Genomic DNA, 18,133 nt, shown 5'->3' on the forward strand with positions numbered 1-18,133 from the left:
GAGAGAGAGACTTGTCCCCGTCCACAAAGAACTTGAGGCTCCAATGAGGACAGACATCAAAATACCACAGGGTGAGCAGAATATATAATTGTAAGTACAATGGAATCTACACACAAGTCCTGAAGGTGGGTATAAATAAATAAATTGGAGATAAAAACTAGATTGGTGAGATCTGGGGTGTTGGGAATTTATTGGGGAAAGCTTTTGAGAGAAAGTAGGATTTTAGGAGGGCTTTGAACACGGGAAGACCTGTGGTACAAAAAGAGAATTCTCAGCCGGGGAAGAAGATGAACGAGGGGACAGAGGAGGAAGGAGAGTTGAGAGTGAAATACAGTGAGGTTCAGGGATGGGGCTAGCTCAGGAGGATTGAAGAGAGAGAGAGAACTGGTATGTGAAATGGAGAGTTGGAGGGGGGCCTTGAAGCCGACGAATAATTTTTGCTCGAAGCTGAGGGAAAAGAGAAGCCAGTGGCATTTTTGAGGAGCGGGTGATGCTTCAAGAAGATGATCCATTGCAGCAGCTGAAGAGGAGAGTGGAGAGGCTGAAATCAGGGACATCAGCAAGGAGGCAGATGTAATAGTCTAGCCACAGTATGATGGGGGAATTGACCAGGGTAGTAGCTGTTTAAGGGGGAAGAAGGGGCAGATAGATTTATAATTATATTTATTTTTTATTCATGATGTGTATATATCTATAATTCTTTTTATTTATAATGATGCTACTGATGCCTGTTTACTTGTTTTGATGTCCGTCTCCCCCCTTCTAGACCGTGAGCCCGTTGTGGGCAGGGATTGTCTCTATTTGTTGCTGAATTGCACTTCCCAAGCGCTTACTACAGTGCTCTGCACACAGTAAGCATCCAATTAATGCGATTGAATGAATAAAGATCAGGAAGAACCAGCGGGATTTAACAGTAGGTCGAATGTGAGAGCTGAAAGACAGTGAGACATGGAGGGTAACAACAAGAATTCAGGCTTCTAGGACAGGGAGAGACAGTGTGGCCAAGTAGTTAAAGCAGAGGCCTGGAAGTCAGAAGGACCTGCGTTCTAATCCCTCTGCCACTTGTCTGCTGTGTCACTTGTCTGCTGTGAGACTTTGGGCAAGTCACTTAACTTCTCTACGGTTCAGTTACCTCATCTGGAAAATGGGAATGAACATTTTGAGCCCCATGTGTGTCCAACCTGATTGTCTTGTATCTACCTCAGTATTCACCTGCTTCTATCCTCATTTCTTTCTCATTCTGTGTGCGTGTGTGTGTGTGTCTCCTTGTTGGCTCTTTTCTCTTTGGTTTCTCTCTCCCTTTCCTGCATTTTCCTTCTTTCCCTCCATTTTTGGACCGCCATCCTAGCCCCTGTGGAAATCCCCCTCACTAATACTATATTTGCAAGAATTAACTATAGCTCCACATACCTATTTCGTTTCCTTTTATTCTATTTAATGCTAACTTCATAACACTAATTTACTAATTGCATTTCTTTTTATGCCTCTTAATACTAACTTCATAATGCTAATTTATTAATGGCATTTCCTTTTATTTCATTGAATACTAGCATACTAGATTTTGCTAGTATTACAAATATTTTATCAGTAATCTGAAGCTTTTAAAAAGTGCAGTCCATATAGTAAAGTATAACCACAAATGGGGCCATTTTAGCTCCTTAGAGGAGAAAATAATAGGGAATTTTATAAGCATTATAAGTAAGGGAGAATCCTTCCTTTGTCAGTTCTCATACATGATAAAATTAGATTGCGACTTTCAGGAACTGACATTATGACCTTTGCCTTCAAGAGGACCAAATTAACTACAATTTACATTTTGACATACATGGAATAAGGAGGTATGGCCACTTCTCAGCTTAAACCAGTTGAGATTTCTCTGAATCTCTGTCTAGGGCCACCCACATTTGATGGGTTGCTTAGAACAGTGCTCTGCATGCAGTAAGTGCTCAATAAATATGATTGATTGATTGATTGATTGATTGTTTGATTGATGGAAGGCAGCAAGCAGGGTATAAAGGTACCAGAGCCAGCTTGAGAAGACTGTCATTCCGGCAGTCGAGAGAGAGAAGCAGCGTGGCTCAGTGGAAAGAGCATGGGCTTTGGAGTCAGGGCTCATGAGTTCGAATCCCAGCTCTGCCACCTGTCAGCTGTGTGACTGTGGGCAAGTCACTTAACTTCTCTGTGCCTCAGTTCCCTCATCTGTAAAATGGGGATTAAGACTGTGAGCCCCACGTGGGACAAGCTGATTCCCCTATGTCTATCCCAGCGCTTAGAACAGTGCTCGGCACATAGTAAGTGCTTAACAAATACCAACATTATTATTATTATTATTATTAAAGAGGCAGAGTACAGTTCAGCTTTGACCGTCTCTGTCAACCATGATAGGACCCAGATTGAAGAGAGAGAGGGAGCCTTTTTTATTTGCTAACAAAGGACTAGTTTCATTTTAGCTTCAGTCACCAAACCTACAAAGTTGCAAATCACCACCATAAAGGGTTGCCCATCGCGGAAATCAGCTGTAGAAAAGCATTCATTCATTCAATAGTATTTATTGAGCGCTTACTCTGTGCAGAGCACTGTACTAAGCGCTTGGAATGTACAAATAGGTAACAGATAGAGACAGTCTCTGCCCTTTGACGGGCTTACGGTCTAATCGGGGGAGACAGACGAGAACAATGCAGTGTGGCCCAGTGGAAAGAGCATAGATCTGGGAATCAGGGGGTCGGGGTTCTGACCCCGACTTCTCCTCGTACCTGCTACGGGATCTTGGGCAAGTCACTTAACTTCTCGGTGCCCCACTTCCCTTTTCTGCAAAATGGGGGTGCGATACCCGTTCTCCCTCCTACTTAGACTGTGACCACCGTGTGGGACCCAATGATCGTGTATCCATCCCAGCAAATACTACAGTATTCAGCACATAGGAAGCGCGTAAGTATTATTGCTATCATTATTTTGGTTCAAGAGATATACCCTAAGACTATTGGTAAAAAGCCATTTGCAAATCAAAAAGATTAAAATCCCCATCAGTACCTCTCGCAGGTCTCAGGAGTATCAGATTCTGCCTCCTCCACTCAGAGTGAGCGAATGGGTAAGTGTGTGGGGGAGAAAAGGTGGGGAAGACCCCAGTCACATCCTCTTTCCCTTCTCATCAACCCACATATTCAATGCATTACCAAATCCTTTGAGTTTTACCTTCACGACATAGCTAAAATCCACCCTTTCCTCTCCAGCCAAACTACGACTATGTTGATCCAAGCACTTATCCTGTCTCGCCTCAGTTACTTTATCAGCCTCCTTGCCGACCTCCTTGCCTCCTGTCTCTCTCCACCAGTCCCTCCTTCACTGTGCTGCCTGGATCATTTTTCTAAAATGTGTAGAGAAGCAGCGTGGCTCAGTGGAAAGAGCCCGGCCTTGGGAGTCAGGGGTCATGGGTTCGAATCCCGGCTCTGCCGCTTGTCAGCTGTGTGACTCTGGGCGAGTCACTTAACTCCTCTGTGCTTCAGTTACCTCATCTGTAAAATGGGGATTAAGACTGTGAGCCCCACGTGGGACAACCCGATTACCCTGTATCTACCCCAGCGCTTAGAACAGTGCTCAGCACATAGTAAGCGCTTAACAAATACCGACATTTTGGAGAAGCAGCGTGGCTCAGTGGAAAGAGCACGGGCTTTGGAGTCAGAGGTCATGGGTTCGAATCCCGGCTCGGCCACTTGTCAGCTGTGTGACTGTGGGCAAGTCACTTAACTTCTCTGTGCCTCAGTGACCTCATCTGTAAAACGGGGATTAAGACTGTGAGCCCCACGTGGGACAACCTGATTCCCCTGTGTCTACCCCAGCACTTAGAACACGGGATTAAATACCTGCTCTCCCTCCTTGTTAAACAATGAGCCCAAGGAGGGACAGGGGCTTTGTTCCACCTGATTATCTTGTCTCTACCCCAACACTTAGTACAGTGCTTGACACATAGTAATGTAATCTGGACTCTGCTCAGCCTGGGGTAATCCAATCTGGATCAAATTTCTCCCTGTCTATACTGAAAACGTACCATGGGCAGGGAATGTGCCTACAAATTCTGTTGTATTGTACTCTCCCAAGTGTTTAGTACAGTGCTCTGCACCCAGTATGTGCTCCATAAATACAACCGAATGAACAAATACTAAGCCTTGGGGTAGGTACAAGCTAATCACGGTGGGCACAGTCCATGTCCCACAGTCTTAATCCACATTTTACAGATGAGGCACCTGTGGCACAGAGAAGTGAAGTGACTTGCCCAAGACCACCCAGCAGACAAGTGACGGGCCTGTGATTAGAACTCACGTCCTTCTGACTCCCAGGCCTGTGCTCTATCGACCAGGCCACACTGCTTCTATTGCCCTTCCTGTCAGCACTTCCTCAATTTCCTGAAGGAGGTGGGCTCTCGGGTGGGGACATTCTCCTCGAGGGATTTGTTTACATCTAATCCATCCATTTGTTCTGAATCAACCTTGGGTTTCCCATCATTTAATTCAGTGCCCTGATCCAGTACTTCAGGCCATTTTTGTAATGAAATATGTCCCTGACACCTTCCAAGGTACAGAAAGAATTTAAAAATTGCACACTGAGCCTCTTGCCTGTCCTCTCATCACCGAATGCACCTTTTTACCCGACAATCAGCAAGTGACCCCACCGATTCCTTAACCGGTTTCCGGCTTTGGACGTGTTTGAGGAATCCTTTACTGTTAGCTTTGGCATCCCTTACAGGAGATGAATGTAATTCAATCGGAAAGGAGAAACAGATGTGCCTGCGTCCAATAAAGACTCCCCTCCCCCACCTGCAGCAGCTGGAGGGAAGTTGCTGAGGGCCTGTGGTTTTGTTGGGGTTTTGTTTTTGTGTGCGTGTGTGCGCGTGTAATTTTTACGGTAATTGCTAAGCCCTCACTCCGTACTAAGTGCTGGGGTAGATACGAGATCATCAGGTTGGACACGGTCCCTGGCCCACAGAGGGCTCGCCGCTTTAATCCCCATTTTACAGATGAGGAAGCTGAGGCACAGAGAAACGAAGTGACTTGCCCGAGGTCACACTGCAGACAAGTGGCAGAACTGGGACTAGAACCCAGGTCCTTTTGAGTCCCACATCCAGGGTCTATCCTCTAAGCTATGCTAACAAAGTAATAAGGTATGAACCAAAATTCTCCAAGAGATCCGCAAGGGCATAAGTGCGTAGATGGTGCAGGAGAGCCACTGGCCTGCAGTGGGATCTCGGACAAGTCTCTGGGTCCCAGTTCCTGCATAAAGTAGATTCGGAGCCGCATGTGAGATGGGGACTCTGCCCAATCTTAGAATCTCGTACCTCCTCGGCACTATAGCCCATAGGAAGTGCTTAATATATGCCATTATTAGATTGAGAAGTACTGAGGACTTCTTAGCTGGAAGCCGTGGGACTGGGTGAGAGGAAAAATGAATCAGGACAGTCCTCTTGAAGGAGATGTGACTTCAGATGGGCTTTGAAGAAGCGGCGAGTTGTGATGCGCTGTTGGTATCAATTGGAAAAACCAGGAGAATCTGAAGAAAGGAGCAAGGGAATGAAACAGCGGCCGGCTTTCTTGCTATCTTTAAACCCGCCCACGCTAATAATGATGGTATTTGTTAAACTCTTACTATATGTCAAGCACTGTTCTAAACGCTGGGGTAGATACAAGCTAATCAGGTTGGACACGGTCCTTGTCCCACATGGGGCTCACAGATGAGGCAACTGAGGCACAGAGAAGTGAGGTGACCTGCTCAAGGTCACACAGCAGACAGTTGGAGGAGCCGGAATTAGAACCCCGGCCCTTCTGACTCCCAGGCCCGTCCTCTAACCACTAGGCCACGCTGCTTCATACAAAGTAATTTTTAAAAAAACGGGAATGGCGGGAACTCACAGGCCACCAAATTTACTTGAGATACTCCATCCGATGACTTCTTTCTCATCTCCTGCTAGCAAGCTCCCTCCAGGCTCTCCCTTTAGATCTCGTTTAAGACCTATTTATTAGCCCGGCGACAGGAAATATGCGCAGTCTCAAAGGCTACACTTTTAAAACCTTCATTCTGACTGGTTATTTGAGCTACTTATTTGGAAAACTGAACAAAGCAAATCTGCTGCTCTGCAAGGGGGAGGAGATCAGGGGTTTCAGATAACTCCTGGGTGGTGGGTCCCTTTTTATATATATAATGGGAGGGGAAGGGAAGAAAGAAGAGCAGGACAAAATAATTTAAAGACCCTGGCATTTTTTTTTTTACCACAATTATGACACTGGGCTCCCTTATCAGACTTTATTTGATTTCCTGTTGATCTCTTTCCATTTGAGAGCAAATGGGTGACAGGTTATCTGATGTTAGTGCAGGAGAATGAAACTGACTGGCGTCTTCTCACCAATCTCCTGGGGCAGGAGCAGGCCCCGAACTGTCAGACAACTTAGGCCACGCTGCCTGCTTTTCCAGCAGATTTCCATGTCTTTAAATTGAAACCTGCCCACCATCAGAAATTCAGAAGACCAGTAAATATAGCAGATTCACAGCAACTGAGTAACACAGATCTGGATACTATGTAGGAGGTGCGCCATTTAATCCCTAAAAAAAAAAAAAGCCCTTTTCTCAGGGTTCTTGGCAGAAGGTGGATGTGAGAATTCTTTGAGTAGTTCTGCCCTCCTAATTACTGAGGAAGATTTAAAAAAGCGAAGAGGCTCCATTCGATCCGGGAGAGTGAGTGCAGGCGTGCCAGAAGCAAGAGGTTGGATTAAGTCAATCAACGGCCTTTATCGAGCACTTACTGGGTGCAGAGCACTGTACTGAATGCTTGGGAGAGTACAATTCGACAGAGTCGGTGGACACATTCCCTGCCCACGGGGAGCTCACAGTCTAGGGAAGGAGCTGGACGTGAAAATACATTATGGATATTCAATTAAATGTTTAAAGGGTACAGGTCCAAATGCAAGGGTGACCCAGCAGTCAGAGGGAGCAGGGGAAATGAGGGTTTACTGGGGAAGACCTCTTGGCGGAGATGTGCTTGAAGGGGGAGAGAGTTGTGGAAGGGATGAAAATTCCAGGCCAGAGATAGGAGAGGTAGTCTCCAATTTTCCCTCTATCTTTCCAGAAGTGAACCTCCGGGCCAGCGGCTAGAGAACTGGATCTCGGAGTGAGAGGCAGCATGCCCTAGTGGATCCAGCACAGGCCTGGAAGTCAAAAGGATCTGGGTTCTAAACCCAGCTCGCCACTTGTGTGCTGTGTGACCTTGGCCAAGTCACTTCACTTCTCTGCACATCAGTTATCTGTAAAAGGGGGATTAAGACTGCGAGCCCCATGTGGGACATGGACCCTGTCCAACCTGATTAGCTTGTATCTACCCCAGTGCTTAGGACAGGGTCTGGCATATAGGAGGCACTTAGAAAATACCATAGAAACAAAACAAAACAAAATTCTCAGCTCTCTTTCCCTTTCATCTTTCCCTCTTCCCCCACACAAAGACAGCCTGGAGTCCCGTCGGTGTCCAAAACTCCAATTACCCCAGGACTCCCTGGGAAATCGTGAGGTAGCAGATCTCTAGATGGTAAGCTCGTCGTGGGCAAGGAATGTGTCTTTTTATTGTGTCTTTTTAGTGTGGGCAAGGAATGTGTCAGAGAAGCAGCGTGGCTCAGTGGAAAGAGCCCGGGCTTGGGAGGCAGAGGTCATGGGTTCGACTCCCGGCCCTGCCACTTGTCAGCTGCGTGATTGTGGGCAAGTCACTTAACTTCTCTGTGCCTCGGTGACCTCATCTGTAAAAGGGGGTTTAACTGTGAGCCTCATGTAGGACAACCTGATTACCTTGTATCTACCCCAGCGCTCAGAACAGTGCTCGGCCCATAGTAAGCGCTTAACAAATACCAACATTATTATTATTTATTGTTATATTGTACTCTCCCAAGTGTTTAGTATAGTGCTGTGCACATAGTAAGTACTCAATAAATACAATTGACCGACTGATGACACTTTTCAATACCTCCAGAGGAGCTGTCTGAACCAGCTCAACAATTAGCCCTCTCCTTGCCAATCCCGAGCCACAGGTCCATCTTGCTCTGCCGTTCTGCGGAGCCTCCGTCCGTCGGAGTCTCGACCTCTGGTTTCCTTTCCCACTCTTCCTGGTGATGCTGCCGGGAGCAGCTGCTTCACAGAGTGTGGAAAGAAGCTCAGAAAGTCAGAAAAAGTGGACGTCAGGGGTTAGGGAGGCGACAGCTGGTTGCTGAGTAAAGGTGAAAGAGAGAGCTGAACTCTTTTGGAAAGTATGAAGCATCCCTTCGGCTTCCTCATTCAAGAGCATCCAAAACCGTGTGTCCAATCAATCGATCAGTGATATTTATTGAGTGCTTACTATTTGCACAGCACTGTACTAAGCGCTTGGGAGAGTACAAAACAACAGAATTGGCAAACATGTTCCCTTCCCACTGGGAGCTTACGGTCTAGAGGGAAAGAGAAAGGCGGGGAGGGGAAGGGGGGGTGTTATGAGGTAGAGAGGATGTCTTTTGAATAATAGCAACAATGGCACTTGTTACAGTAGTAACAATAGTAATAATAGTAACAATAATAGTAACAATAATAATAGTAATAATAATAGTAACAGTAGTAATAACAATGGCACTTGTTAAGCACTTACTATGTGTCAGCACTCTTCTAAGCACTGGGGATAGGTAAAAGTTAATCAGGTTGGACACAATCCTACCCCACATGGGGGCTCACACTCTTATCAGCGTGGCTCAGTGGAAAAAGCCCAGGCTCGGGAGTCAGAGGTCATGGGTTCTAATCCGGCCTCCGCCGCTTGTCAGCTGGGTGACCTTGGGCAAGTCACTTAACTTCTCTGTGCCTCAGTTATCTCATCTGTAAAAGGGGGATGAAGACTGAGCCTCACGTGGGACAACCTGATTACCTTGTATCTACCCCAGCGCTTAGAACAGGGCTTGGCACATAGTAAGCCCTTAACACATACCAACATTATGATTATTATTATTATTCCCTGTGCCTCAGTTACCTCATCTGGAAAATGGGGGTGAAGACTGTGAGCCCTACGGGGGACAACCTGATGACCTTGTATCTACCCCAGTGCTTAGAACAGTGCTTGGCACGTAGTAAGCGCTTAATAAATACCAACGTTAGTATTATTATCCCCCTTTTTCAGATGAGGCAACTGAAGTACAGAGAACCGAAGTGATTTCCCCAAGGTCACACAACAGACATGTGACGGAGCCAGGATTAGAATTCAGTTTCTTCTGACTCCCAGGCCCCGGTTTTATCCACTAAGCCATGCGGCTTCTACATCATTATCATCATCCAACCAAGTTATCAGGTCCTATAAATAGAGGTTTGAGCAGGCAAGAGAAGGGGGAAAAGCCAATCCTGTGAACGGAGACCAAAAACACAGACTCAGATCTATTTTATGAAATTTTTCGTGAAGTGTTTGATTCTTTAAGACAAAAACAGTCCACCTGCGTGTCCACTTGGCCAGCCCAACTGTCCAGAACAGCCACCACAGACTGCCCACAATGGAGACCCCAACGCAAGAACCCGTCTAGGCTGAAATCCGTATAAGAAGGGCACAACAGGATCACTGGAGTCTCCCCAGACCAGGCCCCCCTCCACCTCCAACACACCCACTGCGGACCACCTCCGTGGCCACCTGGTTTAAGAACCCCAGGGTAAAACTGCCTCATCTGGGAGGAGCCCGAGACCCTGATTGCTCTTTTCTCATTCCAAATTTGATTAATTTATAACGTATAACCAACCCTACTGTATTGTGATAATAATAATATCGATAATGGCATTTGTTAAGCACTTAATATGTGCTGAGACTGTACTAAGCACTGGGCTGGATACGAGCAAATCAGGTTGGACACAGTCCCAGTCCCACATGGGGCTCACAGTCTCAATCCCCATTTTACAGAGGAGGTGACTGAGGCACAGAAAAGTAAAGTGACTTGCCCAAAGTCACATAGACAAGTGGAGGAGCAGGATTAGAACCCATGACCTTCTGACTCCCAGGCCTGTGCTCTATCCACTCTGCCATGCTGCTTTCCAAGCACTTAGTACGATGTTTTGCTCAATAAATAACATTGATTGATTGACAACGAATCGTTGTTCTTAACTTCTCTGTTCTCGGTATCTGTTCTACTCAGTTTAGATGGCGAGTCCCCTGTGGGACTGGGTCTCATCCAGAGCTTAGAACAGTGCTTGGGACATAGTAAGTGTTTAACAAATACCATAATTGTTATAACCTGGTATACCCCTCAGCACTTAAAACTGAGCTTCATCCATCCAATTTTTTTAATGCTATTTGTCAAGCGCTTACTCTGTGTCAAACGCTGGGATAGGTACAGGTTAATTACTTCGGACACAGTCCTTGTCCCACGTGGGGCACACAGTCTGAGTCGGAAGGGAGAACAGGTTGGTTTTTTTTCGGTATTTGTTAAGCACTTACTGCGTGGTCTAGCGCTGTTCTAAGCACTGAGGTAGATACAAGTCAATCAGGTTGGACCTACGTGGGGCTAACACTCTTAATCCCTATTTTACAGATGAGATTACTGAGGCCCACAGAAGTGAAGTGACTTGCCCAAGGTCACACAGCAGTCATGTGGCGGAGCGGGGATTGCTCATTTGTATATATTTTTATTACCCTATTTATTTTGTTAACAAGGTGTACATCCCCTTGATTCTATTTATCGTGATTACGTTGTCTTGTTTTTGTCCGTCCGTCTCCCCCGATTAGACTTTGAGCCCGTCATCGGGCAGGGATCGTCTCTATCTGTTGCCGAATTGTACATGCCAAGCGCTTAGTACGGTGCTCTGCACATAGTGAGCGCTCAATAAATACGATTGAACGAATGAATGATTAGAACCCAAGCCCTGCTGACTCCTAAGTCCGTGATCTATCCCCTAGGCCGTGCCGCTTCTCAAGGCTTAGTGGATAGAGCGTGAAATTGGGAGTACCTGAGGTAGGGAAGAGACAGCAGTGCTAAGCAGCGCGGCTCAGTGGAAAGAGCACGGGCTTGGGAGTCGGAGGATGTGGGTTCAAATCCCACCTCCGCCACTTGTCTGCTATGTGACCTTGGACAAACCACTTAACTTCTCTTTGTCTCAGTTACCTCATCTGTAAAATGGGAATTAAGACTGGGAGCCCCCCCGCCCCGGTGGGGCGACCGGTTCGCCTTTTATCTACCCCAGCGCTCAGAACAGTGCTCGGTGCATAGTAAGCGCTGAACAGATGCCAGAGTCGTTATTATACCAAGGACAGCTGATCCAAGCCAATCCGGGACAGATGGATTTCCAATCTGGCGGAGGAGGCGTGGAGGAGCCAAGCCTTCCTGGAGCTGGGGGGAACCCGTTTCCTATGACATTTATTTAATTAGTAACCGGAAAGGGACTTTGAGGACTGGAGATCGAATGCCGCGATCCTTTCTGATGCCTTTCCGCTCTCCGCGGGCCCCTGGGGTGAAAGAGCTATACAGCCCATTGGTTGTGGAGATGGACGGGAAGAAAAATAAACAAAGTCACTGTTCCTTGTTCTGAAGGGCCAGAATTAAGGAGAGAACAGTTCAGGTCAAAGACAGGCCAGAGGAGAGCCTGAGAAGCGGTGTGTCCTAGCGGAGAGAGCACGGGCCTGGGAATCAGAAGGACCTGGGTTCTAATCCCTGCTCCGCCCCTTGTCTGCTGTGTGAGCAGGGGCAAGACACTTAATTTCTCTGTGCCTCAATTTCCTCAGGTGTAAATGGGAATACCTATTCTCCCTCCTACTTAGACTGTGAGTCCCATGAGGGACAGAGACTGTGTCCAACCTAAATAACCTGCAGCCACCCCAGTTCTTAGAGCAGTGTTTGACACACAGTAAGCACGTAAGAAATACCATTAAGAAAAAAAAGCCAACCTAAGTGAGGAGCAACCTAGCCAGGTGGAAAGAGTGGGAGTCAGAAGATCAGCTTTGCCGTTTACCTCCTATGTGATCTTTTCATTCGTTCAATAATATCTATTGAGCGCTTACTATGTGCAGAGCACCGTACTAAGCGCTTGGAATGTACAAATAGGCAACAGATAGAGACAGTCCCTGCCCATTGACGGGCTTACGGTCTAACCGGGGGAGACGGACGGACAAAAACAACACTAATAGTATTAACACGTGTGGAGCTAATGATAACGATAATAGTCTTAGCAGCTGATGATGATAATAATACTGATAACAATAACAATAATAGAATGGTCCCTCGGGGAGCCGTCGAGAAGACAGATGGCCCATCCGTTGGACGCCTCCTCTCCGCTGAGCCCCGTCCCGAGGGCCGGGCCGGAGCGGGGCCAGACGGTCGGGTCCCTGTCGTACGGAGGGGTCGACCGAGGCCCGGGCCCCGAGGCCACCGTCCCCGGGGGTGCCCGTCGGGGCGGGAATGGGGTCTGGCCGGGACCGGGCCCGTCTCTCGTGGCGCTGTCCCCTCCCGGGCGGTCGGTACGGCGCTCCGTGCGCAGAAAGCGCTGAGGAAATCCAACCGAAGGGCCGATGGAGGTCCCCCCCGCCCGGCAGACCCCGCCACTCCTTCCTCGGGGGCTCCGTGGAGGGGAGGGGAGGGGCGGGCTGGTCGAGCGGGTGCTACCTGCCCGGGCGAGGCCGGGCCCCCCGAACCCCAGGTATCTCCGGAGCCGTGCGATGCACTCGCCCTCCAGATAGGCTTTGTGTCGCTCGGCGATGGTCCCGTCGGCCTCCCACTTGCGCTAAGTGTTGAGGGCCCCGGCGTCCAACGCCGTCCGGCTCAGCGTGGCCTTGCCCAGCGCGAGGTCATCCCGTCCGTCGTAGCCGTACTGCATGAACCCTTCGCCGGTGGTGTTGTCCTCCTGCAGCTGGCAGGCGTACGGCCCCTGAACGGTGTGAGACCCTTCCTCGCTCCGGTTGTAGTAGCCCATGATGTTCCGCAGGCCCACGCGAAAATTCCGCGCCCCGCTCCTGAAGATCTCTGTCTCCTGGTCCCAGTATTCCCGTCCTCCGTTGTCACGGATCCACGGGGTCCGCGGCTCCGCCCGTCCCCGTCCCCCGTTGCCGTCGAACCTGACGAACTGCACGTCGTCCGCGTAGCCCACGGACGTGAACTCAGACACCCCGAGGCCGGGCCGGGTCACTCCGGTGGTGAGATAGTACGGCGAGTGCCACCTGGTCCGGCCCTCCGGCAGGCGGGCAGCCCCCAGACCCAGCAGCAGCGGGAGGAGCGGGGCGGACCGGGCCAGGGTCTCCATCCCCGCCACCCTCGCGCCCAGCCCCGACACATTCCGCCTTGGGCAAGTTACTTAACTTCTTAGTGCCTCGGTTTCCTCATCTGTAAAATGGGGGTTAAATCCTTTCATTCAATAGTATTTATTGAGCGCTTACTATGTGCAGAGCACTGTACTAAGCACTTGGGATGAACAAGTCGGCAACAGATAGAGACAGTCCCTGCCGTTTGACGGGCTTACGGTCTAATCAGGGGAGACGGACAGACAAGAACAATGGCACTAAACAGAGTCAAGGGGAAGAACATCTCGTAAAAACAATGGCAACTAAATAGAATCAAGGCGATGTACAATTCATTAACAAAATAAATAGGGTAACGAAAATATATACAGTTGAGCGGACGAGTACAGTGCTGTGGGGATGGGAAGGGAGAGGGGGAGGAGCAGAGGGAAATGGGGGAAATGAGGCTTTAGCTGCGGAGAGGTAAAGGGGGGATGGCAGAGGGAGTAGAGGGGGAAGAGGAGCTCAGTCTGGGAACGCCTCTTGGAGGAGGTGATTTTTAAGTAGGGTTTTGAAGAGGGAAAGAGAATCAGTTTGGCGGAGGTGAGGAGGGAGGGCGTTCCGGGACCGCGGGAGGACGTGACCCGGGGGTCGACGGAGGGATAGGCGAGACCGAGGGACGGCGAGGAGGTGGGCGGCGGAGGAGCGGAGCGTGCGGGGTGGGCGGTAGAAAGAGAGAAGGGAGGAGAGGTAGGAAGGGGCAAGGTGATGGAGAGCCTCGAAGCCTAGAGTGAGGAGTTTTTGTTTGGAGCGGAGGTCGATAGGCAACCACTGGAGTTGTTTAAGAAGGGGAGTGACATGCCCAGATCGTTTCTGCGGGAAGATGAGCCGGGCAGCAGAGTGAAGAATAGACCGGAGCGGGGCGAGAGAGGAGGAAGGGAGGTCAGAGAGAAGGCTGACACAGTAGTCTAGCCGGGATATAACGAGAGCCCGTAACAGTAAGGTAGCCGTTTGGGTGGAGAGGAAAGGGCGGATCTTGGCGATATTGTAGAGGTGAAACCGGCAGGTCTCGGTAACGGATAGGATGCGTGGGGTGAACGAGAGGGACGAGTCAAGGATGACACCGAGATTGCGGGCCCGAGAGACGGGAAGGATGGTCGTGCCATCCACGGTGATAGAGAAGTCTGGGAGAGGACCCGGTTTGGGAGGGAAGATGAGGAGCTCAGTCTTGCTCATGTTGAGTTTTAGGTGGCGGGCCGACATCCAGGTGGAGACGTCCCGGAGGCGGGAGGAGATGCGAGCCCGAAGGGAGGGGGAGAGGACAGGGGCGGAGATGTAGATCTGCGTGTCATCTGCGTAGAGATGGTAGTCAAAGCCGTGAGAGCGGATGAGTTCACCGAGGGAGTGAGTGTAAATGGAGAACAGAAGAGGGCCAAGAACTGACCCTTGAGGAACTCCAACAGTTAAAGGATGGGAGGGGGAGGAGGGTCCAGCGAAGGAGACCGAGAATGATCGGCCAGAGAGGTAAGAGGAGAACCAGGAGAGGACAGAGTCCGTGAAGCCAAGGTGAGATAAGGTATGGAGCAGGAGGGGATGGTCGACAGTGTCAAAGGCAGCAGAGAGGTCAAGGAGGATCAGAATGGAGTAGGAGCCATTGGATTTGGCAAGAAGGAGGTCACGGGTGACCTTAGAGAGAGCAGTCTCGGTAGAGTGGAGGGGACGGAAGCCAGATTGGAGGGGGTCTAGGAGAGAATGGGAGTTAAGGAATTCTAGGCATCGATTGTAGATGACTCATTCTAGGATTTTGGAAAGGAAGGGTAGTAGGGAGATAGGACGATAACTGGAGGGGAAGTGGGGTCAAGAGCGGGTTTTTTTAGGATGGGGGAGACGTGGGCATGTTTGAAGGCAGAGGGGAAGGAGCCCTTGGAGATTGAGTGGTTAAAAATAGAAGTTAAAGAAGGTGGGAGGGCAGGGGCGATGGTTTTAAGAAGGTGAGAGGGAATGGGGTCCGAGGCGCAGGTGGAGGGGGTGGCACTTGCGAGGAGGGAGGAGATCTCCTCTGAGGATACTGCAGGGAAGGATGGGAAAGTAGGGGAGGGGGTTGGTGGGGGGGAGGGGAGAGGCGGAGGGGTGACTTTGGGGAGCTCAGACCTGATCGTGTTGATTTTCGTGAGGAAACAGGTGGCCAGATCATTGGGGGTGAGAGATGGAGGAGGGGGAGGAACAGGGGGCCTAAGGAGAGAGTTAAAGGTCCGGAACAATCGGCGGGGGTGACGGGCATGGGTGTCGATGAGGGAGGAGAAGAAGCTTTGCCTGGCGGAGGAGAGGGCAGAGTTAAGGCAGGAAAGGATAAATTTGAAGTGTGTGAGGTCAGCTCGGTGCTTGGACTTTCGCCAGCAGCGCTCGGCAGCTCGAGCATAGGAGCGTAGGAGGCGGACGGAGGAGGTGATCCAGGGCTGTGGGTTAGTGGAGCGAGAGCGGTGGAGGGAAAGGGGGGCGAGAGAGTCGAGATGAGTAGAGAGGGTGGAGTTGAGAGCGGAGACCCGCTCGTCGAGAGTGGGAAGAGAGGACAGGGCGGCAAGGTGAGGAGAGATGCTATTGGAAAGACGGATGGGATCGAGAGAGCGGAGGTCTCTGTGGGGCAGTAGCGAAGATTTGCAGGGGGAGGGAGTGTGAGAGATGAGGCAGGTGAGAAGGTTATGGTCAGAGAGAGGGATTTCAGAGTCGGTGAGGGAGGAGATAGTGCAGCGGTAGGAGATGACGAGATCGCGGGTGTGACCGAGTGGGTGAGTGGGCGCGGTATGGTGGAGGAGGAGGTCGGCAGAGTCGAGGAGGGATAGCAGGCGGGCGGCAGAGGAGTCGTCGGGTACATCCGTATGGATGTTGAAGTCTCCGAGGATCAGAGTGGGCAGAGAGAAGGAGAGAAGGAAGGTGAGAAAGGGGTCAAGGTGGTTGAAGAAGTCGGAGGTGGGACCGGGAGGGCGGTAGATGACGGTAGATGAGATCTCTGCTCCCCTGGGGCTGAATCGACCACCACATGGACTCGGGAGCTCTCCTCCCAGGCGGCGGTTCCTTGGGCTGCCTGCCCCCCGTTTCCAGCCTAGCTCTCTAGCAGCCTTTAGGCCACCGACCGCCGACTTTAGCGGCTTATTGGCCGCCGACCGCCGACTCATCCACGCCGAGACCACCCCCCCCCTCCCGGGAAGCTGAGCCTTGTCATCGCCCGGACCCTTGGAGCCATTACCTCGTGGGCTCGGGATCTCTGCTCCCCTGAGGCGCAGCCTCGGCCCACCCGGCCCCGATTCCCGACAAGCCCCCCTTCGCCTACCGCTCCCTGACTCATCTGCGCTTCCTCCCCCTCCACCGGGGAGCTGAGCCTCGGACCGTCCGGACCCGCGCCCGCCTCAGCCTTTCGCAACCTGGACCTCCGCACCCCCGCTCGGGAACTCCGACACTACGGATCTTCGCCCCCACAGACCCCCAGCCACCAGCTTCCAGTCCACCCCCCCCCCCCCCAGAGTAAATCCTACTCTAGCCTACTTAGACCGTGAGCCCCATGTGGGTCAGGGGGTGTATCTGGCCTGATTAACTTGTGTCTACCCAAGCACTTAGAAGAGTACTTGACACAGAGTAAGCACTTACATATTTTACTAAATATACAGATACACCGGGCTCACTGTCAACCCTCCTTTTAAGGATGAGGCAACTGAGGCACGGATAAGTAAACTGACTTGCCGAAGGTCACAACAGCAGACAAGTGGTGGAGCCGAGATTAGAATCTAGGCCCATGCTCTAACGACGAGGCCGTGCTGATTTACCCACTCAGCAGAGAAGTGGTGGGAGCCGGGATTAGAATCCAGGTCCTCTGACTCCCAGGGCCATGTTTTTTCCACTAGGCCACGCTGCCTATCAGGCAGTGGATTCGCTGGCATTTGTATCACGTATACACTGATCCAAGAAGGACCTGAACTGCCAGTGCTGGCTGTTTCGTAAAACCGCAGAACGGGTGAAATCGAGCTCAGTCCCGGGGGCTCCGTGCTTTTAGAGGAGGGCTGGAGCGCTGACGTCGAAGTCAGAACGGAATCCAGAAGCTGGGGAAGCAGCGTGGAATTCTGAAAGTGTGGAAAACCACCATCTGCTGTCTATTCATTTTATTATTGTGGGCATTCATTTGTTTACTTTCCCCGGCCACAGTATCCACCTGTGCCATATAATCTGAATTCAAGGTACGCTGTGTTAAAACAATCAGTCGATTGTATTTACCGAGCACTTAGTGTGTGCGGACCACTGTGCTAAAGGCTTGGGAGAGTACAGTGCAACACAACAGGTAGACACAGAGAACTTTCCTAGCTCACGGCACCAAATCGTGAGAACGGTCTCGGGGCACGGGGCAGGGGATGGGTGGAGCCGGGCACCCAAAGTAGTGTTTTGTGGTGGAAGGGGCAAAGGCCCGGAAGTCAGGAGACCTGAGGTTCCAATCCCAGCTCCACCACCTGCCGTGTGACCTTGGGCAAGTCACTTCACTTCTCTGTACCTCAATTTCCTCATCTGTCAAATGGGCCTCAAGTATCTGACCGTGAACTCCAAGTGGGACAGGGATGCCGACCCATCTGCCTATATTGCATCTACCCCAGCACTCAGCACTTAGTGTATGCTTAACAGATGAACACGATTATTATTACTGCACCTCCCCCTCTAGATTGTAAGCTCGTCGTGGGCAGTGAAAGCGTCTACCAACCGTTATACCGTCCTCTGCACACAGTAAACCCTCAGTAAATACAATTGGAGGTGAGTGGGGAGCTGGGCTGGAGAAGCAGGCACGTGAGGGGCTGCACCCCGTCGCCCCGATCCCGTGAGAAGGCTGTGAATGGACCCCTCCACAGCCTGCAGCTGTCTCTTCTGCTGCGA

General features: G+C 50.6%; 1 protein-coding gene across 1 annotated transcript; it reads right to left on the minus strand.

Annotated features, from left to right (window-relative positions):
• Window positions 1-495: 495 nt before the first annotated feature.
• On the minus strand, window positions 496-13,272 carry LOC100075226 (H-2 class I histocompatibility antigen, Q9 alpha chain-like). Its single transcript, XM_039914586.1, is given in 2 exon segments — window positions 496-620; window positions 12,618-13,272. Coding segments are annotated over 2 exon segments (759 nt in total). The 5' UTR covers window positions 13,252-13,272.
• Window positions 13,273-18,133: the final 4,861 nt, after the last annotated feature.

Source organism: Ornithorhynchus anatinus, chromosome 2 (genome assembly GCF_004115215.2).
Source record: "Ornithorhynchus anatinus isolate Pmale09 chromosome 2, mOrnAna1.pri.v4, whole genome shotgun sequence".
Classification (NCBI taxonomy): domain Eukaryota; kingdom Metazoa; phylum Chordata; class Mammalia; order Monotremata; family Ornithorhynchidae; genus Ornithorhynchus; species Ornithorhynchus anatinus.